At 34.7% G+C, this 25640-nt stretch overlaps 1 protein-coding gene across 29 annotated transcripts in view; it reads left to right on the top strand.

The window, feature by feature from the left end:
• FIP1L1 (factor interacting with PAPOLA and CPSF1) overlaps positions 1 to 25640 on the top strand; it is a 65902-nt gene that overhangs the window by 8072 nt on the left and 32190 nt on the right. For 6 of the 29 annotated variants that reach the window (XM_055085981.1, XM_055085979.1, XM_055085967.1 and 3 more), the window contains 6 exons: positions 2952 to 3016; positions 3565 to 3672; positions 4582 to 4712; positions 5002 to 5070; positions 14433 to 14542; positions 21304 to 21411. In XM_055085981.1, the coding sequence (XP_054941956.1) occupies positions 2952 to 3016; positions 3565 to 3672; positions 4582 to 4712; positions 5002 to 5070; positions 14433 to 14542; positions 21304 to 21411 (591 nt within the window). Of the gene's footprint in view, positions 1 to 2951; positions 3017 to 3561; positions 3673 to 4581; positions 4713 to 5001; positions 5071 to 14432; positions 14543 to 21303; positions 21412 to 25640 lie in introns of all 29 variants that reach the window. The other 23 variants (XM_055085983.1, XM_055085976.1, XM_055085980.1 and 20 more) reach the window with 7 other exon arrangements.

Here is a 25640-nt window from a genome sequence, read left to right as displayed (position 1 = left end):
CATGCAAATATTAAATACATATAGACTCCCATAGTACTTTATCTGAACTTTATTTCTTATAACAATTTCCGGTTTCATGGATTGAATTATGTTTGCACGTGTTTATTACCTTTAGATTCTAAATTCTTTGAGTGGTTTATGAATTTTCCTATTCCTTACATTGCCTTAAATATCGTAAGTATTTAGTAAGTGTTTATTCACTAAATTGACTGCGTGTTAAAAACACAATTGTCTTTGAACTTTTTTTCCTCAACATTTCATTATGAAAATTTTCAAACACTCGAAGTTTAAGGAATTGATGTGAACACCCATTTATTTACTCATCACCTGGATTATACAATTTACATTTTGCTGTGTTTGCTTTATCACCTATCTGTCTATCTACCTACTTGCCTATCTCCATGCCTCCACCCACTCATCAATCCATCTTTTTTATTTTGTGTTTTTTAAAAAAATTATTTATTTATTTAGTTAGTTGTGCTGGGTCTTAGTTGCGGCTTGCTGGCTTCTTAGTTGCGGCACATGGGCTCCTTAGTTGTGGGATGCAAAGACTTAGTTGCAGCTTGCATGTGGGATCTAGTTCCCTGACCAGGGATCGAACCAGGGCCCCCTGCATTGGGAGCACAGTGTTAACCACTGTGCCTCCAGAGAAGTCCCCTTATTTTGTATTTTTTTTTTATGCATTTCAAAGTAAGTTACAGATCTTTCTGAAGCATATAAAGCTTGTTTAACCTTAATATCTCAAGATATATCCATTGAAAACTGAAAGAAAACCAGGGAGAAAATAAAATTTGATGAATATTTATTTACTTTGTGCACAGCATTTCAGAGGCAAATTTAAAGAGCAAATTGTTTTCAAGGAACAATACTAAATTGGTTTATTATAAGCTGTTAGAAGGTAAAGACTAGAATTTTTTTTAGGTGACATACTTTTGTTACAGTTTATTGTATCTGTAAGTAAGGTGTGAGGAAAATCAAATCTTAGGGTAGGAATAATTTACCTTGTATAGAGGAGTGGTTTCTTAGCTGTATCTTTGAAATTCAGCCGCTCATTCATTAACACTTTTCAAAGGCAGTTTGTTTGTCACTCTAATAATTGATGATGGGAATATCAACTGTCCTTATTTATCAGAAGTAGTGAGGAAGATAGACATGTGAGCAGATACTTTCCTTGCAGTGTAAGTGCTTGAATAGAAACATGTACAGGGTGATTTGAAAGCTTTGAGAGGGCAGTTGCTAAAAGTCTGCATGTGTTGAAGAGAAGATCCTAGAGGAGGTAATATATGAATTTGTTTGAATAATTCTCGAGACAGAAGGAAGAGGACTGATGATTTTGGCAGAGGAAACTACTTAGATGTAGTGGAAGCATGACTTAGACGAACCACAAGACTAGAGGATAAGGTAGATGAGAGAGGATGCTTGAAACCACAGAAGAGGGGAGTTAGGATGTTTTTGCTGTGTCATCATGGAACCCTTACAGGTTTTCAGGCAGGTCACATTGTTTGAAAATATAACTCTAGCAGTAGTAGTTGAGATGGACTAGATAGAACTTAGTTAATAGATTTGAAGTAATCATCCAGATGCGATGATAGTCCAAACTAAACCAGCAGCAGTAATATAGGGATAGATGGAAGAATTCAATATATTTGAGTGAATAATAAATTGAAATAACATGGGTAATGGGTTGGTTGTAGATGGAAAGGGAGACAAAGGATTCAGTGACTTGGAGCTTTCTAGAGTAGTTCAGTTTGTATATAACAGTGTATTACCATATATGAGTAAGGTGGGAGGAGCAGGTTAAGATAAAATTTTTTAATACATTTATTTTTAAGTTTTTGTAGACATCCAAGTATATAGGATCTAGCCCCTAGAGAAGCCTGAGACCTCATGGTGGGTGCTATTGAACGGTATCAGATTTACTTAAGTGCAGTTTTCCAGACAGCTAAGGTTCTTTACACCCAATGAATGTGAAGGCTTGGAGGCATTAAAAAAGAAAAGTAATGTTTTAAAGGGCAGAATGGGGAAGGAAGGAAAGTAGCTGGGTGGGAAGCAAAGAAGTTCATTTAATGAACTATGGTAAGCCTTTTATAAATACTGTTTTGGTTTATCCTTTAGCAGTTCTGTAAGAGGACCATTTGGAGACAGTCCTTGGTTTTTGTATTTTGACTTTCAAACAGCTAGGACTTTTGTACCTCATATATAGATATCTCAAAGTGCTTTGGCTGTGCTGAATTTAGCTTGTTGAAGTGTAAGCATCATGGGGCAGGAGCCATATTTGTCCAGCTCCTCATTCTCTCTCCTTGGCTTAGAACTATATGTGCTGTATTGTTGGTGCTTAAGCATTTATTAGAGAATTAGTCAATGAGATGATTAAACCTTTCAAGTTGGTAATGATAGTAACAACTTGACAGTAACAATTTATTTTAGGCTCCTTCATACTTCTTGTATTTATAGTAGTGGATCTTTATACAATTATTTGAATATTTTATTGAATGTATCCTTATTTTTTTAAGCAGAATAACCTAGGTCTCATAAATTTAATACATTGGAGACAAAAGGTGGAAATTGTTAGGCAGACCAGAAGCAGTGAGTTTTCACAAGTCCAGTTGGATGACTGGGAGGCAAGGAAGTGAAAACAAGGCATATAAACTATTCTTCCCTTCCCAGCCAAATTTCTCGAAAGTTTGTTAGATTGGGATATTGAGTTAATCGCAGGTAGGTTTTTGAGATGGAAAATTAGTCAGACTTTTAAAAAATATATTTCTTTAATCTTTTATTAAGCAAGTGACAGGCTTTTTAAATTAGTTTAAAACATTTTCTAAAAATGTTTGAGTTAGTGTCAGTCTATCTAGTTAATATGTGGGTATATAATTTATGTGTACATATTGAATATATTGCTGCTTTTGTTTACTTTAAGCATCTCAGGATAATTTTTTTTATTTTGCTTTTAGGAGTTATGGTACAGCACCTGTAAATCTTAACATCAAGACAGGAGGAAGAGTTTATGGAACTACAGGTAAAATTTATATTTGCAGTTGCATCTATAGAAAATAGGGCATATATCTGAATAGGTCATGAATAGATTTTAATAGCTATTACAGCTCAATTAAAAAGAGCAGTTTTTGACCATATATCATAGAATGGGCACTTTTCTATAAATGGCTAGATAATGAATAGTTTAGGCTGTGTGGGTCACATAGGGTTCCTGTCACGTGTGTGTGGTTTTTTTCTTGTTGTTGCCGTTGTTTTTTGGTTCTACAACCCTTTCTTACAGCTCCCAGACTGTACAAAGACATTGATTTAAAACATGGAAGTTAACTTCTTGGTACAGGAATCCCTTACTATAAACAAGAAGTCTCTAATCTCTCTATTTTATCTCATAGCTACACTGTAAACTTTGACCTCACTTTTTACTTGTGGTATCCATTACTACTCTGTTTGGAATCTTGGCCATATTTAGTGCTAATAGCAGTAAAAAGGTGTCATTGTTTTCTGTTTGTCTGTGGTATCTCTCAGCTTCTTCTTAATATAGTTCCTTTATCATTTTGTAATTTTCTAAAGTAGGAACGAAAGTCAAAGGAGTAGATCTTGATGCACCTGGAAGCATTAATGGAGTGCCACTTTTGGAGGTAGATTTGGATTCTTTTGAAGATAAACCATGGCGTAAACCTGGTAAGATTATTGTGGATTATATCAGTTTCAAATGACTTTTAGTCTAAATAATTATTAGAAAAGTTTGTTTTCAGCGTCAGTTTAGAATATTATTTTTTAAATGTAATTTTCATTATCTTAAGCACATGAGTAATAATGAGCCTGTATTATTAAATCTTACAGGTGGCCTAGCATTGTATAAAAGTAGACTTGCATATTGTTTTATTATAATGCCAATTCTTTTTTTTTAACATCTTTATTGGAGTATAATTGCTTTGCAATGGTGTGTTTCTGCTTTATAACAAAGTGAATCAGTTAGTTATACATATACATACGTCCCCTTTTCTCTTCCCTCTTGCATCTCCCTCCCTCTCACCCTCCCTATCCCACCCCTCTAGGTGGTCACAAAGCATGAGCTGATCTCCCTGTGCTATGCGGCTGCTTCCCACTAGCTAGCTGTGTTACGTTTGGTAGTGTATATATGTCCATGCCACTCTCACTTTGTCCCAGCTTACGCTATAATGCCATTTCTAAAGGGAGTAATTTTGATCAAAAATTTGTATAGTCCTGTTGCTTTATGGTAGTAATTGGGAGAATTGGTAAAATTAGAAGATGAGACTAATAGAACTCTAAATTTATTTTTACAGTTTATTATTATTTTTTTTTGTGGTACGCGGGCGTCTCACTGTTGTGGCGTCTCCCGTTGTGGAGCATAGGCTCCGGACGCACAGGCTCAGCGGGCATGGCTCACGGGCCCAGCCGCTCCGCGGCATGTGGGATCTTCCCGGACCAGGGCACGAACCCCGTGTCCCCTGCGTTGGCAGGTGGACTCTCAACCACTGCGCCACCAGGGAAGCCCTATTATATTTTTTGTGCTGTATAAAAATAGAATTGAAATATTTGTACACTAAAAGTGTGTTTTACCTTTAGGTGCTGATCTTTCTGATTATTTTAATTATGGGTTTAATGAAGATACCTGGAAAGCTTACTGTGAAAAACAAAAGAGGATACGAATGGGACTGGAAGTTATACCAGTTACCTCTACTACAAATAAAATTACGGTAATTAGTAAATATTCCAAAATACCCCAGCCTTTTCTACCATCCCAGTTTTGCTCCCTAAATACATCAGTTTTCCCCTATAAAGGTGGTTAAATGCTATATGATAGTTTAAAAATTCCATTTTACTGTTTGTTTTTTTTCCCTTCCTTCCCTTTCGGAGTTTCATTTTAATGATTATCTGATGTTTTTAGTTTCAATTCACAGACTAGCCACAGCTGGTTTGTCTTTATGTGGCCTATCAATTAAAAATTATGTGGTATCTTAATGGGGAATATGTTATTTAACTTAGGCCGAAGACTGTACTATGGAAGTTACACCAGGTGCAGAGATCCAAGATGGCAGATTCAATCTTTTTAAGGTGAATTTTAGTAAATTATCCTTGGTTGCTCTCATTTTTTGTTCTTGAGTCTGCTCCCATACCACTACTCGAGGGACAAGATTAAAGTGGAAATAGCTACCTTTTTTCCAAACCTTCAGCTTCCTGGTGACTTACAAATTTGCTGATTGTTGTTTTATCTCCACTTTTGCAAGCATGTGAATTATAGCCTATTATACTAACAAATGCAAAGTAAAACTATTCTTGCTATATGTTGTGATTTTATTTTGAGTCAAGTGTGTGTTTGCTTGTAGGATATAAAAGTTCATGCCAACAGGCTAAGCACTCATTGTAGATCCCGCTATAATCTTTATCAGAATTGGAGACTTACTTGTCCTAATTTTCTGTCAAAAAATGGTAAGGTAGATGACATACTGTTTATTATCTGTATGAGACTGAAATCATTGGTGTAATGTCTTCTGCAGTTTAAGATGGCTCAAGAATCTTAGGTGTTCTTTGACAGTCGCCAAGAAAGATTCAACAAAATTAGGATAAAGTCATTGATTTTTTAAATTAATATTAAAAGGAGTAGGTTTAATGAGGGACTTGCAGGTTGATACCACTTGAGTATCAAGTCTGACTTCTGGCTTCTCCATTCCATAGGATCAGTCCCAAGAATAATAATATATTTTCATACTTGTGTGATACACAGCAATCTACAAACTTTTTTCAAAATCTGATTGTAAACTCTTCTTCCTTTACCTTAATTCTTAATTCTTGTACTGAGTGACACTGGGATGAAGACTGGGAGTGACTTTTAGATGGGGTTATATACCCAGGGAACTTTTGTGGGCAGGAACTTCTCTGTGTCCCATTTGGGGCTACAGCCCTGTCCACCAAAATACTGCCTTATGCAATGCATGTGCTATATCCGCAGATGTAGCCGCTCTGCTGGACACAGTTCTGTATAGAGAATTTAATTTTAATTTACATCCTACTTTGGGTAAGTATTTGGTTCTTGTTCTGCCGTAAATATTTTGAAAGTGTGTGCTGATGTCTATCTTATTTTAAATGGTCATCAATTTCTTTTTGGTGATATCTACTTATTGAGACATTGAATATATTGTTTTTCATGATTGCAGTGAATAGTTAGAAAAGTTATCTTGATGAGGAAATAGTTTGTTTGCAATGGTGCTTTTCATTTTCTTCTAACAGAAATGAGAACTGCCTTTTTAAACTGCCAGCTTCTCTATACTTTGTCTTTTTGCAGTAAACTTCTAAAACTAAAGGATAAAAAGAAACTCTTAGGGTCTGGTCTCTTATTGAAGGTAGCCATTGTGAATAAGTTATATACATACAGTCTACTGAAAAATTATTTTGAAGTTTCTTTTGATCATGTGAGAGGAGGTCATTGTTCCATTCTGATTTACTTAATTCTGAATGAATAAGGACTTGAATTTGACAGGTATAGTCAAATTATTTAAGAAATCAGCTTTATTGGATCAGAGAGTTCTTTCTGGAGAACAGAAGACATGGCTTTGTAGAGTGTGGTTTAATTTTAGAAAGCCTAGAAACCAGAAAGATGAATTGGAGGAATTACTCCCTGTTAGTGATCAGGAGAGTGACTTAGAGTAACAGTATTCTGGCAGCAGTGTATGGTGTGGTTGGATAAAGTCCAAGCTCTTGTCCACTTATCTACCATTTGAACTATAATTATTAGGATTGGTGAGAAAGAGATAGAAGGAAAAAAGCTTGCCCAGCTTTCTTGATGTATCTGAGTACCTTCAGTGTGCCCAGCACTGTGCTAGATGCTACAGTAAAAGGGGGTCTTTGTATTCAAGGAGCTCATGATCTGAATGATGTGTACATGTGAACTAATAACCATGATGTATTGTGACAAGTGTTATGTTGGTGTATTGACAAAATGCAGTAGGGAGTTCGGAGGAGAGATTGGGTTATCCTGCATTGCAGAGTCTAGAAGTATTCAAATGGGATGTGATAAGTGAAAAATGAGTGAGTTTTCATTAGTAGGAGACAGGGGAGTATAGAACATTGTAGGCAGAGAGAGCAATGTGAACAAAACCAGATAGCATTAAAGGAGAGTTGGGGTAGATGAGAGATAGAGGAGAGAAGCCTGGAAATGGTAGAAATGATGAGAAAGATCTTAATCTAAAACTAGCTTGCAGACATATGTATGGGCAGTAGGAAGCCATTTGAAAGTTCTTGGGTAAGAGAATAGTTTGAGCAAATCTGGTTTTTAGAAAAAGAACTGGTACCAGGGTAAGCTATAGAATGTAAGAGGGAAAAAGGGAGACAGAGACTAGATAGGGAGCTTAGGGAGCTGTTGGAGTACTATAGGTACTAAATGAAGAAAGACCCAGACTGATACTGGTGGACAGACAAATGAACAAATTTAAGAATCAAAATTTAAGTTATTTTCATATCTACTACAAAGATATTTTTTCATCCTTAGTCAAGTGAGACAGGCAACTCATCAGCATCTTTAAAATATTTTTTTTTTTTGACTTTAAGTAAATTTTCAAACATTCTAACAAGTAGATAGAATAGTACAAGTGAACTGCCATGTGTTTATTATGGCAGTGTCTCAAGTGATTTATCAACATTTTAACATTCTTTAAGTCTTTTTATATACTTCAATATAAAAGATTTTTTATATATTTTTTAGCAAAATGAAAGATGAAATTTAATAAGTATAAAAATAAAATCACTCAATTGGGTACAAAAGCAGTTGTATAATTACATAATTTGGGGTGAGGGCAAGAGAGGAGTGACTAGTGAGAATGGGTGCACACCTGCATAGATGTTTTTTTTTCCTGGAGTGACTAGTGAGAATGGGTGCACACCTGCATAGATGTTTTTTTTTCCTTCTTGTACTGAGTGACACTGGGATGAAGACTGGGAGTGACTTTTAGATGGGGTTATATACCCAGGGAACTTTTGTGGGCAGGAACTTCTCTGTGTCCCATTTGGGGCTACAGCCCTGTCCACCAAAATACTGCCTTATGCAATGCATGTGCTATATCCGCAGATGTAGCCGCTCTGCTGGACACAGTTCTGTATAGAGAATTTAATTTTAATTTACATCCTACTTTGGGTAAGTATTTGGTTCTTGTTCTGCCGTAAATATTTTGAAAGTGTGTGCTGATGTCTATCTTATTTTAAATGGTCATCAATTTCTTTTTGGTGATATCTACTTATTGAGACATTGAATATATTGTTTTTCATGATTGCAGTGAATAGTTAGAAAAGTTATCTTGATGAGGAAATAGTTTGTTTGCAATGGTGCTTTTCATTTTCTTCTAACAGAAATGAGAACTGCCTTTTTAAACTGCCAGCTTCTCTATACTTTGTCTTTTTGCAGTAAACTTCTAAAACTAAAGGATAAAAAGAAACTCTTAGGGTCTGGTCTCTTATTGAAGGTAGCCATTGTGAATAAGTTATATACATACAGTCTACTGAAAAATTATTTTGAAGTTTCTTTTGATCATGTGAGAGGAGGTCATTGTTCCATTCTGATTTACTTAATTCTGAATGAATAAGGACTTGAATTTGACAGGTATAGTCAAATTATTTAAGAAATCAGCTTTATTGGATCAGAGAGTTCTTTCTGGAGAACAGAAGACATGGCTTTGTAGAGTGTGGTTTAATTTTAGAAAGCCTAGAAACCAGAAAGATGAATTGGAGGAATTACTCCCTGTTAGTGATCAGGAGAGTGACTTAGAGTAACAGTATTCTGGCAGCAGTGTATGGTGTGGTTGGATAAAGTCCAAGCTCTTGTCCACTTATCTACCATTTGAACTATAATTATTAGGATTGGTGAGAAAGAGATAGAAGGAAAAAAGCTTGCCCAGCTTTCTTGATGTATCTGAGTACCTTCAGTGTGCCCAGCACTGTGCTAGATGCTACAGTAAAAGGGGGTCTTTGTATTCAAGGAGCTCATGATCTGAATGATGTGTACATGTGAACTAATAACCATGATGTATTGTGACAAGTGTTATGTTGGTGTATTGACAAAATGCAGTAGGGAGTTCGGAGGAGAGATTGGGTTATCCTGCATTGCAGAGTCTAGAAGTATTCAAATGGGATGTGATAAGTGAAAAATGAGTGAGTTTTCATTAGTAGGAGACAGGGGAGTATAGAACATTGTAGGCAGAGAGAGCAATGTGAACAAAACCAGATAGCATTAAAGGAGAGTTGGGGTAGATGAGAGATAGAGGAGAGAAGCCTGGAAATGGTAGAAATGATGAGAAAGATCTTAATCTAAAACTAGCTTGCAGACATATGTATGGGCAGTAGGAAGCCATTTGAAAGTTCTTGGGTAAGAGAATAGTTTGAGCAAATCTGGTTTTTAGAAAAAGAACTGGTACCAGGGTAAGCTATAGAATGTAAGAGGGAAAAAGGGAGACAGAGACTAGATAGGGAGCTTAGGGAGCTGTTGGAGTACTATAGGTACTAAATGAAGAAAGACCCAGACTGATACTGGTGGACAGACAAATGAACAAATTTAAGAATCAAAATTTAAGTTATTTTCATATCTACTACAAAGATATTTTTTCATCCTTAGTCAAGTGAGAGACAGGCAACTCATCAGCATCTTTAAAATATTTTTTTTTTGACTTTAAGTAAATTTTCAAACATTCTAACAAGTAGATAGAATAGTACAAGTGAACTGCCATGTGTTTATTATGGCAGTGTCTCAAGTGATTTATCAACATTTTAACATTCTTTAAGTCTTTTTATATACTTCAATATAAAAGATTTTTTATATATTTTTTAGCAAAATGAAAGATGAAATTTAATAAGTATAAAAATAAAATCACTCAATTGGGTACAAAAGCAGTTGTATAATTACATAATTTGGGGTGAGGGCAAGAGAGGAGTGACTAGTGAGAATGGGTGCACACCTGCATAGATGTTTTTTTTTCCTGGAGTGACTAGTGAGAATGGGTGCACACCTGCATAGATGTTTTTTTTTCCTCTCTGGAAGCATGTATGAGTTTTGTCACCAGTGTTGTGAATTTCATAAGCATGTGTCTTGGTCTGTTATCAATCATTGTACCAAGCTTTCATTTGTACCTTTTTAACTGGAAGTACATAGCCTTCATTTCTCGAATATTTTCTTATGTTGTTATTATTATTTATTTTTACTTTTTCTCTGCTTTCATCTGCCTTTTGAACCTCTTATTCAAAAATTGGACCTCCTTATTCTGGTTCCTTTAATTTTCTTAGTTTTTCTCTTTTCCTTTCTCTTTGTTTTCCATTATCTGGGAGATTTCTTTAGCCTTAGAATGCTTCTGTTCAGTTTTTCATTTCTGCTATCGTATTTTTGAATATCCAAGATTTTCCTTCAGTATTTAACTTTAGCCTATTCCTATTCATGCATGCAGTAATGCAGTATTTTTTCCTCCCTCTATCTTTCAAAAGATCTTAATGTTAATGATCAATTGTCTCTGTTAGGTTTTCTTTTTGTGCATGGTCTGTTTTCTACAAGTTCATCTTTAAGTTTGTTGTTTTTGGCTTCTGACTTTGACTTTTCTCAAGTATTTGTTGATCCTTGCCCATTATTAACTCACGAGAGAATGGGCCACTGAAAAGGTGATTGGAAGCTCTGTGCATGTGGGTAGAACTTGTTGATTGTAGGCTTTACTGTAGGGCTAAGTTTTTCTCAGTCTCTGTTGTCAGTATCTTTATTTTTGTTTTACTTTTTGTTTTTTTATTTTTGTGATAATCTGAGTTTTCAGAGAAGACATTCTAGTATCCTGCCTAGAGGGTTTGTATTTATACTTGGCTGCTTGAAATGTTCTGGGAGCTAGAGTTGTCAATTCCTGAATCTTTGCCGGTCTTGCTGTGAAGATCAATATGTCTTTGCTTTCTCCTTGCTGACTTAGGATCCAGATTCTTTGGTCTGCTCAGTTACTATTTTTTCAGATGCTTTCAAAGTCCTAACTTTTGTTGCCTTCCCAGTCTTTTTGTTCTTGTGGGTTGAAAACAAGATTGTAATAAATAATTTGTGTGATTTTCTATATTTTCTTTTTTCATCTTAACATGTAAATGTTTTCCTAGGTTATTAAAGTTTTTTGATAAATAACACTTTATAAATAGTTGCATAATCCGTTATTTGGGTGTTTCACAATAATTTATTTTTAGATATTATTTTATAGTATTAAACTTTTATAAATAATGCTATGAAGGGCAGTTGAAGGAAATTTTACAAAATAATTAAGTTTCAGCATAATTTGAGTAAAAATCTGATACTTTGTTTTTATAAAATCAGTCATAATGTCTTAAGTCATTTCTTAAAATATTAGATCATGTGGAAAAAATAATCTCATTATGTTGTGATTAAACAAGTTTTGAGTCTTATGTAATGCTGAGTGCAACATCTGAAGACAGAGTGATAATGCAGTTGATTAGGAGGGTTGCTAAAATGGTGAAGATTTTCAGAATTGTTTACTGTAATGAGTATATTATGAAGAAATTAACAAGAAAAGAAAACTAAGTTAGGAAACACAAGCAATTTTTACATGTTTGAAAATGTACCATGTCTTCCTTTTCTCACTTTTTCCCCTATTGTAAATACTCTTTAATTTATAATCTCTTGCCCCTCTTTCTACTTCTTTCCAACCCTTCTCCCTTCCTCCTTCCCAATTTTTATTATTTATTTGTTTACTTATGTGTTTGTTTATTTTTAAGATTTAACATATTATTTTACCTTTATTACTTTCTTTAAATTGCCTTTCCAGAGATATTCATCTTTATGTAGTTTTTGACAGAATAACATTAATACCCCACGTTTATAAAGTGGTTTCTCATTATCTCACCTGCTCATCACAAGAGCTTGATGAAATAGACTGAGTAGTTGTTCCTGGTATTTGATAATAGGGATAGAAGGATTAAAGACTTTCTCAAAGCCTCAAGAGCAGAGACTAGAATCCAGGCCTTCTGGTGCCCAATAGGGCTCCCTTTCTGTGAGACCAGATTTGCTGCTCTGCTCCAGTACTAGGGTTCCAGTTGCTCTCCAGATCCTAACTTTTAATTGAGCATTGTCTATGCCAGGAAGTGTCTTAGGTTTGGGTGGAGAGGGGAGGTAAGCATTATAGACATAGACTTTGTGGTCTTAAGAGTTTATCTGACTTAATGGGAAAGATAGGTAGTAATTAGATAATCATGCCAAAAATTATATAAACTTCATGTTCTATGAAAGACTTTAAAGAAGTGACATTTAAAGCTGAATCCCAAAGCCAATCAAATAGCAAATATATTTGAGCACTCATTACACGCCAAGCAATGTATTTAGGCACTTAGGATACAGATTTGAACTGGATGCCATCCATGTTTTCAGAGATCCTATGTTATAGTGGCAGCAGGCAGACAATAAACATAAAATAAGTAAGAGGACTTAAGATAATGTGACAAATTCTATGAAGAAAATGCAAAATGGTATGATAGAGATAATATGATGGAGATTGGGATTGACCACTTCAAGGAGACATTTGAACAATACTTGAGCCATGATGATCTTTTAAAGCAGAATGAATATCTAGTGCAAAAGCCTTCATAAAGGAGGAACTTATCTGTTAAAAAGAACAAGAAGAAAGGCCATTGTGACTGGGCATAGTTAAGATACATTGGGGAGGAATAGAGGAGAACAAAGTTGGAGAGGTAAGCAGGGCCCATACCATAAATCCTTGTAGGCCATGATAAGTTTAGGTTTTATTCTGTTTGCATCGGAAAGCTATTGGAGAATTTTGAGCAGGGGAGAGACATGAGCTGATTTACATTTTTAATAAGATTGCTTTGGCTGTGTACAGAGGATGGATTTTAGAGAGGTAAGATCAAAGCAGAGAGACAGTGTAATAGAACAAATGAGATGTGGTGGTGGGTTTGACCTGAGTTTTAGGAGTGGACAGAATGGTAAGTGGTTGAATTTGGTATATATTGTCAAGGTAAAGTTGACATTGGTTGTTCATATGTATTGGATCATTGCTAGGTTTTTATTGTTTTTGTTTTTATTTTCTTGAGCAACTCGGTGCCATTTACTCATAGGAAGAAGACTTGGAGAGGATCAGATTGGGGGATAGCGGGAAATCAGTAGCTTTATTTTGGCCATGTAAGTTTGAGATGCTTAGAAGACATGTGAGAAGCTGGGTATAAATTATTGGAGCTCAGGGGAACAGTTGAGACCATAGTGTCAACTCTGAGTATTCCTGACATCCCCAGGAAGAATAGTGCATTTCTTCTTCTGTGTTCTCATAGTATCTTTTATCCCAGGGATATTTTTTTCATAAGTTGTTGTATTGCTGTGGTGGTTTGTGACTGTCTTTTCCTACAGTCTGGAATTTTGTTGTATTTCTCTCTGTGGTCTCAGTTTCCAGTACATAATAGATACTCAATAAATGTTTGATGAATAAATCATGTTTATTTCCCCTGTCACCACATTTGGTCAGTTTTACCTGTCAAATGTCTAACAAATCTGTTTCTTTCTTTCTATCCTCATTGTCTTAGTGCTGATCCTCATCATCCCTCATATAATTAGTATTAACATTAATATCTTATTTGAAAATGAGTTCCACATAATGTTTGAGAGGTAGATGGTTTCTGGAATTGAATCAGTGGTTTGAATATATCAGAGTTAAGGTGTCTGAATTCTCTTGGCCTTTGCCTCATAGGGAAGGAGAGTGATGCTGAATTTAGACTGAACAGGGGCAGTAGAATTTAAATAGGGCCTAAGATATAGTGATGTTATTTAAGTATAGGGCAACTTGAACTTTATTAAAATTTAATAAATTAATGACGCTTTTTAAGATAGGAAGGTGAGTATAAAAGCAAAAGAGCATAAAGAAGATTTTCACCAGTCTAAAGGAATATGACTGGACCATACTTCAAAGGATCTGACAGGAGCACAAAGGATGGGCAAATATGGGAGAAATTATGCAGTAAGTAGATAACTGGTTTGAAAGTGAATGTAAAGAGTGAGAAGAGGGATCAGGGAGACAGATGGCTGACCTCAGGCTTCCGGGTGTACTGAATTCTTCAGGGCCTTTATTGAACTCTGAAACATGGAGTCTTAACTGAGTATCTTGGACTTATTTATAGTGATCTGAGGGAATTTGTGAAAATCCTTAAGAGTTATAGTTTATTGGACTTTTAAGTGACATTAATTTGAACTTTTTACTAGTTGGGAACATTTTGGTCCCATAATCCATCTTTGGTGCCTTTCACCTAATGCTGTTCTATATGTTTAATTTTATTATATACTGGGTAACAACGCATTCTTCATATTTAATTTCAAATCAAACGTTATGAATTTATTTTAACACCTTTACTGTATTAGGTTTCAGTGTTCCATTGAATTAAACAAGCTAATAACCCTTTTTTTTAAGGTACAGCAGGGAAGAACTGGAAATTCAGAGAAGGAAACAGCGCTTCCATCTACAAAAGCTGAGTTTACTTCTCCTCCTTCTTTGTTTAAGACTGGACTCCCACCAAGCAGGTTAGTGAGATATTGATGATTCAGTTTATTGAAGGCATCGGTATCTTCACCTTTAGTGCTATATGAAGTATAAAAACTGAATGATATACCAAAAAACTGGAACATTCTACTTGGTTTTAGTACAAAATGAATTCTTTGTGAAAAACTCTTCTGGGTGCTATTTCATCTAAAAAAATCTAGGTAAGCAAGAAATGAACAATGGAATATAGTTACATACATATATAAAGAAACAACAATCTCACATTTAGGACAGGTGGTGACAGCAGAGGTCGCGCTGTTTTCTGTGCTTATTATTCTTACATAAAGAATTATTGAACCTCCTAAGTCTAGATATACTGGCCTAAAGATGTTTCACTGATTTTAGTAAAAGAGGTTGTAGAAATTTCAGCCTGAGAAATTTTTCAAATCAAAACCATTTTCTTTTCTTTCTTTGGTTTGTTGTGATAATACCTAACTTTGAGTTCTACACGGTACCAAATGTCCTTTTAAGTTAAACATAACAAGTGATTAGCCCATTACCAGGAAAATGGTAAAGGATAAGCCAAGACTAGGGAAGTTTTATGTCAGCAGTTTAATCTTGGGTTAAAGATGACTTAAACCAGTTATTTCTCTGAGCCTGAAACAAGTCAGTAACTCAACTATTACAAGTTCTCAGCCAGATCATTTACCTTTTGTGTTACTTAAATTTATTTTATGTAGTTTCCTGATTTTGTCATTCTGATATTTCGTACTATATGAATGCAGAAAGAAAACTTGTAATTTAGCCCTAAAATAAAGATTTTTGAAACTTTCAGCCAAAATTCAATATCATAAAGCCATCTCAGATTTTGACTGTCTCTTCTTAACAATTTCTAGTCATGCATATATACACTACCAAATGTAAAATAGATAGCGAGTGGAAAGCAGCTGCATAGCACAGGGAGATCAGCTTGGTGCTTTGTGACCACCTAGAGGGATGGAATAGGGAGGGTGGAAGGGAGACGTAAGAGGGAGGGGATATGGGGATATATGTATACATATAGCTGATTCATTTTGTTATACAGCAGAAATTATAATACAACATTGTAAAGCAATTATACTCTAATAAAGATGTTAAAAAAATAACATAAGGGGGAAAATGACTAAATCACAAAAACAAAAAACAAAAAAACAATTACTAGTCATGGACTTTTCCAAATAAGGTTTTTTAAACCAAATACAAACTCATAAAAGTGTTTGTCTAAGAAGTTATGATAGCTGAGGAATATTGATTCTTTTAATATGTAGTATTCTTTTTTTTTTTTTTTTCATATTTTGAAAGAGGCCAACCTTCATTCATTGAGTTTATGGTGTTCTACATTCTAGAATGATATTAAGAGCTTGGACTCTAGAGCCAGACTTCTGGCTCAAATTCTGGCTCTATTACTTATTGATTAACTGTTTATTGATTACTTATATATTAAATGGATTAATTTGTGTAAGGTGTTTAGCACAGTGGTACATACATAATAAATATTCTATGGATGTTTGTTATTATCATAATTACACTAATTGAACTTCTAAAAATCAATAGCAGTTTTTCTGTGTTTTGCCCTCTTCCATCCCCCTCCCCTCTTTTTTAAAAATTTGGGCCAGATTATTTAGGACATTGTGCCATTATAAGGGTTTTGGCTTTCCCTGTAAGTGAAATATATGGGGAGTCACCATCAGATTTTGAGCAGAGGAATGAAATAATCTGATTTAGGTTTTTAAAGTCTCAATTTAACTGCTTTATTAAGCTCAGACTACAGAGGAATTAAAGGCAGTAATGGAGAGGCCAGTCAGGAGGCTGTAACAGTTATCTAGACAAGAAATAATGGTAACTTAGACCACAGTGGTAGTGGTGCAGATGGTGAGACGCAGTCAGATACTAGATACATTTCAAAAGACATAAAAGATCTTTTATATCTGAGGCGGAAAAGACTATAGGAGGAATGGTTTTTGGAGGGAGGAGACCAACAGTTCAGTTTAGAACCTGATAAAATTGAGATGCCTACTAGTTATATAAGTGGAATATTTGCATGGGAACTGGAGTAAGGGGAAAGGTATGGACTGGAGGTACAAATCTGGGAGTGATCAGTGTTTAAATAGTACTTAAATAAATCTGTGAAATTGAATTAGATTGTAAATGAGGTAAGTATTAATAGAGAAGTAGTAAGAAGACAGAGCCTTGAGGCACTTCCATGCAGGTCAGAAAAATAAGGATGGAACAGTAAGAGGAGACAAGTAGAGAAGAATGACTAATGAAATAGGAGGAAAACCCAGTGTATATCTTGAAAAGGGTGTGTTTCAAAATAGGAAGAATGTTTTAACTATCAAATAATATTGATTGGCCAAGAAGAAGAGGACTTGGAATTACTTTTGGATTTTAAAATGCAAAGGTTGTGGTGATTCTGACCAGGACGTTTTCAGTGGTATAAGTTGAAGATTTAAAAAAAGACTTTGTGGAATGGATTCAAGAGAGTATAGGAGGAAAGGAATTAGAATGAACAATTTTTTGAGTTTTTTTCTTTTTTTTTTTTTCTTTTTTCTCTTTTGAGGGGGCAGAGAAATGGGACAGTATCTGGAGGGAAATATGGGGTCAGGAGGAGGGTTTTTTGCCAAAATGAAAGAAATTACAGCATGTTTTTATATTTATGAGAATGAATTACTAGAGGGGAAGATTGATGATGCAAGAATTAAGAAGGGACAGTTGTTAGAGCAGTGTCCTTAAGGAGGTCGGAGGGGGTGGGATGTAATATGCAAGTGGAGGATTTAGCCTTAAAGAGAAGCATGGACAATTCACTCATTGTAATAGGAGGAAGGGCAGGTGAAGGTAGGTGGGTGGTTAATGGTGATGGAAACAACTGAAAGTTCTCTTTCTGATTGCTTCAGTTTTTCCCAGCAGCATAGAATGCAGACTTATCTGGTGAAAGTGAGAATAGTGGAAGAGGGTGTTGAATGTTTGAGAGGAGAGGAGAAGGTCTGAAATAGTTATTTAGAGGTGTGTGAATAAACCTGGGGGAAAGGAGCAGGATTGCTAGGCAGTTACCTGGAGGGAAATGTGGGGTGAAGAGATAGCTTTTTTTTTTTCCAGGTGGGAGAAATCACAGCATTTTTATATGCTGATGGGAATGAGCGGAGTGAACAATTTATGACACGGGGAGAGACTGTACATTTCCAACTTTTCTTGAAGTTAATGGCCATAGGTTGAAAATGAAACAAGTCAGCTTGTTTGGGTGTGTTTGTCTTTCTCTTGTCAGGTATTCACGTGTTCATGAAGAGTAGCTAGAGTTGGATTTAGCAGGGGTTGAAGTTATACCAGGCAAATATGCCCAAGGGAGAGAGGGGCAAGGAAGGTGAGAGTGTACTTGAGAGAGTGATTATAATGATGGATCATGGATCTAAGGAGAGATGAAGGAGAGATGGATAAGGAGTGGTGGGAGGACACTGGTGGATAAAGCACAGTAAGGAGGTAAAAAAAAAAAAAATGACAAAACGTAGCAGATTCATCACTTATGCTGAAAAGAATGGATAATTACCACCACAGTTTGTAGAAACAGACGCAGCATGTTAATACTGTCACTTTTGGATGCAGAGAACAGTACTCATTGCTCATTAGAAAAGTTTGTTTTGTGGATTCATCTTCGCTTGATCAAAAGAATACTTCTCAGCCACTGTGAAGTATTTCCTTAAATAAATACCTGTGTTTTATTCTTTATATTTATAAAGTATTTCCATTTTATTCTTGTTATTTATGGAAATTGGATGTTTTTGAAAGTAAAATTGTATTGACTTTAGGGAGAAGACAGTAATGTCATGTAAGTCATAATAGAGACTGTACAGCAAATATTTAGCAGTAATGAAGTGTACTGCTGACCTAATCACTGTATTTCTATTGTTTAAAATCTTAATTGCCATATTAACATATAAATGGCTAACGGTATGTTTGCAAAGAAAAATTTTTTTAATGGTTCTTTGTACTTTATCAGTAGGAATGGTGGATTTCTAACTTTCTGTACTGCCCAGAAAATTGTTAATATTTGATATATCAGAATGTTTTCTTTAATCTTTAAAAGTTTTCATATAGATCAATAAGCAGAATATTACCATTACTACCAGAAGCCCCTGTTGTGCCCCTTTCATTTATTGTTTTCATTTTTTAATGTTTTATTTTGAAAAAAAATTGAAACTTACAAAGAGTTGCAAGAAAAGTATTAAAGTCTATACACTGTTCACTCAGATTCACCAGTTATTAACATTTTGCCATATTTGCTTTATAATTTCTCAAAAATATTTTTTTTCTGAACCATTTGAATGCTAATTGTAGACATAGTGCCCTTTTACCCCTGAATACTTCAGCATATATTTCCTAAGAACAAAGACATTGTGTTCCGTAATTATAGGAAACAGTTAATCAATGTCAGAACATCTCATAATGAATCAGTACTTTAATATACAAGCCATAAATTCTGCTGATTATTTCAATAATATCTTTCATGGCAGTTTTTTTCTTTCCTCCTTGATTTAGGATTTAGTCCAGGATTATTCATTACAATTAACTCCTTTATCTCTTTATTCTTTTTTGATCTGGGACAGCTTCTTGAACATTCTTTGTATTTGTTGACATTGACTTGAAGAGTACAATCTGGTTATTTTGTAAATCATCCTCAGTCTGGGTTTGCTTGGTGTTCCCACGTTATTAGATTCAGGCTTTGCTTTTGGGGCAGGAATAATACATAAGTAATGTGGTGTTCTCAGTGAATCAGCCTGTAGGTACATGATGTCAGTTTGTCCCATTATTAGTGGTGATAACTTTAATTACTTAGTCGTGGTGGTGTCCTTTGCGTTTCTGCAAAGTTACCGTATAAATAAGTAATCTGTGAGGAGACTGCATAAATATTCCGTTTGTCTTTGAACTTTCCATGAATTTTAATGTCTGATTATGATTTTTGATTTAATCAGTTATTACTGTAATGACTGAAAATAGTCATTGTCTAACTCTGTTATTCCTGTTACATTTATTCGTTGACATTCTACTTTAAAAATGAGCTTTTCCACCTCCCTCACCTACTTATTTATTATTAGACTCATTAATTTTTATTTTATGTGTGAGAGAGTTTGTGTGTGTGGCTTATAAATGGGGTATATAAACTATATATATACACATACACACACACGTATATGTATACACACATATATATATACTGTAATTCATAATGATGCTCACATTGTTCCAGATTTGGTCTGTGGGAGCCTCTTCAAACTGGCTCCTCTGACTTTTTGACATATATCCCCATCATCTTTTTTTGAGGATTTCTTTATTTTCTGATGTTTCAGTCTTATGTTGTACTTTCCCTGCCCCTTCCCTAGAAGCAGCCATTTCTTGAAGGAATCCTGATGCTTTTTAGTGGGAAGTGGTAATTAGAAACCACAGTCTTGGCGGTAGTTAATGCTCATTGCTATTGGGGTGTCGCTATTCCTAGGTCTTTTCAGCACTCAGAGCTAGGAAAAAGCAAGCAATTTCAATGTGAAATTGCCATATGTATGTTATTTCTATAAAATTTTAATCATATAGTCATGTTTCTTTTACTTCTAGTTTGGCACCACAGGTTCTACTCCTCTTTCCCTATTTGGTATTGCATCTTCCTTTTTCCCACAGTGAGAACCTAGTTCCAACAAGTTCAATATATACACTCATTTGCTTAATACTGAAATACACACAAAATAGATTAGAACTGTGCACCTACCATTACAAAAAACCTATTAAAGAGAGTTCAAGATTTCTTTCAATTTTTCTTTTTCTTAGATTGAGGGTATATAGTCAAAATATTGTGTTCAAAAATTTCCTTCAGAGTGGTTATATGTATTAATCACTTAAAAGATAATTTGATCCATTGTTCTGTTTAGTATTAGCATTTCTTTTGCTCCATGCTTATTGACTTACTTTCTACATATCTAGAACATTTAACATAGTTCCAAAGGCAAGACTATCCAAAAGTATACTCACATTAGTCACTCTTTTCACAATTATTTCACTCCTGTCAGTAAACAATTTCATTGCATCTAGTTACTGGCTTGTTCTTCCTGTGTTTTTTTTTTTTTTTTACATAAATAAGCAGCTACATAAACATGTTTTTCCTATTACTTTGAAAGTGTCTTATTACTCCTTTAAAGGATTGGCAAGAGTGTAAATAGGTGAACACCAGGGATACTTTTTTTAGAATTTTACTTTGAAAGACTTTAAGTATTCTGAAATGGAATTTTAATGAAATATATATTTAATATAGGCTTTTATGAAACACAGTGTTGCTGTTAACTGGTTACACTAACAATATTTATTTCTATTATTGAAGAATTAGGGAAAGAAATACCAACATTTCAAATAAGGTTTTATGAAACTGCAGAAATTAATGTTATTAATTTGTAAAAGCACTGAAATTTATTTCTGGATAATATATATAACCTGAAGTAAGCCTTTGGTTCTTTTCTCATTTCTGCATTTTGACATCATACTGTCTATGGTGAGAAGTATTTCTAAAACTATTCTAGAATTAATAAAATGTTGATAACAGACATCTGTATTTGAATACCACTAGCAGTCTTAGTTCCACAACAAGTATTTCATATAACTTGAAGAGAATGATACTATCAGAACATGCTAAAGGACTTTAGAAAAAGCATGTCAAGGAAAAAAGAAACAGAACAAGGGGGGTCAGAGACAACAGTATGTAAGAAAAAACATAGAAAATTTATCTCACCAGAAACAGCACCTCTTCTCAGTCTCAGACAAGTACTGCCTCCAAAAAAGCCAATTCAAGCGTTGGGAAGTGGCAGGATCAATGTGGGAGGGCCGAATCACCTGATCTAAGGTAAGGCTGTTTTTAAACACTGGATACTCCTGATGTTTAGGTCATCAGTGTTGTTTTATCTCATTAGAAAGATAATAAATTTTGACTAGGCTGTACCATTTTCCCCCCTGAATTACACTGTTTCAGAATAGAATTGAGGGTTTTTACACTTACCTTATGAATCAGCCCTTATCACCTCATGTCTCGCCCCTTGTCTCTCTAGCTTTTTATAACATAAATTGCCTGGAACCATGCTAATGGGTGCTCAATAAATGTTTTCCTTCCCCTTGCTGCAGGTTTAATTTTCCTTTCTCGTATCATACCCTATTCAAAAACCCCTGGGTGCTTTTCACTATCTGGTATAAAATTTAGCCCTCTGAGCCGGTCTTTAGGACCTATAAAATTGGACGCCATTGAATCTCTCCAATCTTTATCTCCCAACAGTGCATAGGAAGTACTATCTTCCTTATTGTTGCTCTGCTTTTAATTCATAATCCACACTCCATAGGATTTTGGTTTGTGTTCTAAATCTTAAATTTACAAAGCATACAAACCTTGGATGGATATTGTAAACTCTCTGAGCCTGTGAAAATGGGAATAATAATTTCTATCCTAAGCGATGTAATGAGAAGCAAGTGTGTTAGGGTGTGAAAATGTATTGCCAACAATAAGCAGTTATACTTTGCTTGACTATACAATCTAAGCAGTTATACTTTGCTTGACTAGAAATACAGACTAAGATACCTTCTTAGTTTATCGCTTGAGGTTTTAAATAAGGTAATAGTATATGGGAGCGTATTTTGTTGTTTTTGTTGGTAAAGAATTTAAAGCTTTCTTCCTGGGCAGCTTGATGCTGTATTAATGTGTGTTTTGTTTTTTATGTATTTATTTTATTTTATTTTTGGCTGCACTGGGTCTTTGTTGCTACGTGGGCTTTCTCTAGTTGTGGTAAGCGCGGGCTACTCTTGGTTGCGGTGCGCGGGCTTCTCATGTGGTGGCTTCTCTTGTTGCGGAGCTCGGGCTCTAGGCGCACTGGCTTCAGTAGTTGTGGCTCGCAGGCTCTAGAGCACAGGCTCGGTAGTTGTGGTGCACAGGCTTAGTTGCTCCCCGGCGTGTGGGATCTTCCCGAACCAGGGCTCGAACCCGTGTCCCCTGCATTGGCAGGCAGATGCTTAACCACTGCGCCACCAGGGAAGTCCCATGCTGCTATTACTTTAACATCTGAAATTTCTTTTATATAAACCATTTGTCTTATAATTTTTATCTTAAGATAGTTATGCTTTGATATAACAGTTTATTTCTTGAAATAAATTGGCCATTTTATAAGAAAATATTAGTTTTTAAATCTGAAAGTGATACATTTCAGTACTTAGACTATATAACTTCCCCCTCGCTACCCGCCCCCCCGCGCCCCAAAAGATGGTTTGGTAACTCAGAAAACTCCCTATTCTGATTTTGTGATTAGTCTCAGGGAGTATAGGTAGTAGGAAATTTGACACTGTATTTTCAGTGTGTATTTTGTGCTTTTGAAAATTAAAAAGAAAAATTAAAAAAAAAAAAAAAAACTGTAGATGAAAGCTACATACACTTTCTTATAGCATAAGATAAAAAATGAGATTCCAGCTCTTGTAATTAATGTAACTGAGAAATGGGGAGTTTTTTTAAAGCATTCCTTAAGTCTCTTTGTAAAGAACGATTAAATGATGGTTGAGATCCTTTCCATAAATTACTGTATTTGGAGACCCAGACTTTTCTCACCCTGTTACTCTTAATTTATATATTATAGTGTTTTTTAAATCTTTAAGCTAACTATAGTATATAACAATAACATTTTATTGGTGCAAGTTTGTTTTGTACAGATTTGTAACTTGTAAAGCGAATTAGTGAGAAGAATGAAGTAGTTTTAATGAACATAGAAAATTGGAATAGGCAATATGAATGATTGCTATAACCTTATGCCAGTGTCCAATTTATTTCTGTATTTTGTTTCCATTTTACAATCTTAAACTATGCTCCTTTTAGGTAATTAGTTGCAAATTCTACATTGTTTTATTAAGCTTGTTTTCCAATATCAGAATACTTTTAAACTAACCCAGACTCTTGAAGGAGGAATAGTAAAAATTGCTTTACTATGTATAATCACTAAAATATTTAAACCTGCTCGCATGTTTTATAATAGACAAACAAAACTTAAAAGTGGATGTTAAATGAACATTAAATCTAAGATTGACTCCCTCATTTGTTCTTGCTGCTTACTATTATGTCTTGATGAAATCGTTTACTGAAAAAAGTACCTGTACTTCATATCATAGCACTTGAGCACTCTGCATGTTGCTATATTGTGTAGCTTGTAAGATTTTACGTGATTGGACATACGAAGGCCTTTTTTTTTTTAAATTACCTGTAGAAACATATCTTTTCCTATCAGTGATACATTTAAAAAATGCAACTAAGCATAAACATGGCTGGTAAAGCTTTATTCCAAGCTCTGCACAAAAGTAAGTAAACTTGGCTGCCCTAATAAACAATTTATGTCCTCCAGTGAGTCAAATTTTAGCATATTTCACCTTTAAGTATTCAAGGTTTTTTGTTTGTTTTTCATATAGCTTAACAAGTAACGTGACATTTTAAAAATTCAGGACCCAGAAAATTAGCATGGAAAATATTGTATGGGTGGGAGCGGGTTTGGAGTTGGTCATACCCAAGCCTGAATATTGACGTTGGCACGGTACTTCACAAAAGAGCCTCTTTCCACATCTGTGAAAATGAACCTGATTGGACTTATACCTTATTTTCAGTGTACTTACGGATGAAATAATTTTTAAGCCTGTGAAAACGCTATTGCAGGGCACCCACTAAAGTGTTAGTTCCCTTTGGATCTCTGTTCCCATCATAGTCTTTACCAGTGTCTTTGAATATGGCGTGACAGGAAATTACATGTCCTGAAGACAGTTTTTAAATTCTGATTTTTTTTTTTTGGACGTGTGTCACTTTTCTAGACAGAGTTCATTTTTATTAAGAAGTCTCCACTTGAAAAATAGAATGTAAGTATAGAAGCAGTACTGTCAGTCCACAGAACTCAAAAGATCAATATGAAAATATGTATGTAATGAAATCCTTACCATAATTGTTAAACCTTTTTAGATATGACTTTAAATTTATTGAGTAATAAAAACATTAATTTTTATTAACTACTTTAAGTTCTTTCTAGAAGAGGGCAAAATATAAGTCTCTTCTTTGGGCATGCCATTAGTTGTAGTCCTCGACTTTAGCTCTGTATTGGAGTTACATGGCGAGCTACAAAAAATATTGATGCTTAGGCCTGAGAGACTCAGATTTAACTATTTGGTGTGCACTCTGGGCATTGGGGGTCTTAAACGCTCTCTAGATGAGTCTGATGTGCAGGCAAAATTGAGAACCCCTAATCCATTAGTGGGGTGTGAAATCAATTTGCTGGTCTCAGCCACCAAATATTTCTTGGTTTTATTTTGTTTTTTTTCCTGTGTTATTTGTAAATATTAATAAAATCATATTTGATATTAATGTTATTCTTTTTCCTTTATAGTAAGTGTAAGTAAGTACTATTTTATGAAACATTTGTGTTTTTTTAATATAATGTATATACTCGATTGCTGTGCAAAATGTATTTCCTAAATAACTGTTTTGTGGTTTAAAAAGTTTAAAAGCTACTGTACTCTATCATACTTTCACTTAAGATGGACTCAGAGGAGAAACTTTTTTCTTTTTACTTTCATCTTTAAAATGGGAATAATAATAGTTGCTACCTCATAGGATTATTATGAGGAGTAAATCTATATACAGTGCTTAGAACAGTGCTTTCCTAGCAACATAGTAGGTGTTCAATAAATACTAGCAATTGTTATTACCAAGAAAAGTAATCTTCAGAGCTAGTGCTTTGTTTTTCTCTAATGCACATTAAAGACTTGTTATGAAGACTGTCCTTTATTTTGGTTGGTAAAAAATAAGCTCAGAGATAAATTTGTGGCCAAAGATTAATAACTAACCTTTTGTCTGTTTTCCCTTGGTTCTGATCTTGTTACTCTTAGGATTTCTATTGTATCTATGTAAACAGCTCTCATACCCTTTCTGGACCATCAGAATCATCAAAATATGTCATTTTAATTTAATTCCACTAAAATCTCAGGGATGTTTTCATATTCATCTGTGCTAGGAGGACAGGTAGAGGTTCTTGTGAATATTCACTGCCTGTATTAAACTGTAGATTAATG

This window comes from Physeter macrocephalus, chromosome 7 (assembly GCF_002837175.3).
Source record: "Physeter macrocephalus isolate SW-GA chromosome 7, ASM283717v5, whole genome shotgun sequence".
In the NCBI taxonomy this organism is placed as follows: domain Eukaryota; kingdom Metazoa; phylum Chordata; class Mammalia; order Artiodactyla; family Physeteridae; genus Physeter; species Physeter macrocephalus.
The sequence above is the reverse complement of the archived record's forward strand: the minus strand, read 5'-3'. Positions and strand labels throughout refer to the sequence as shown.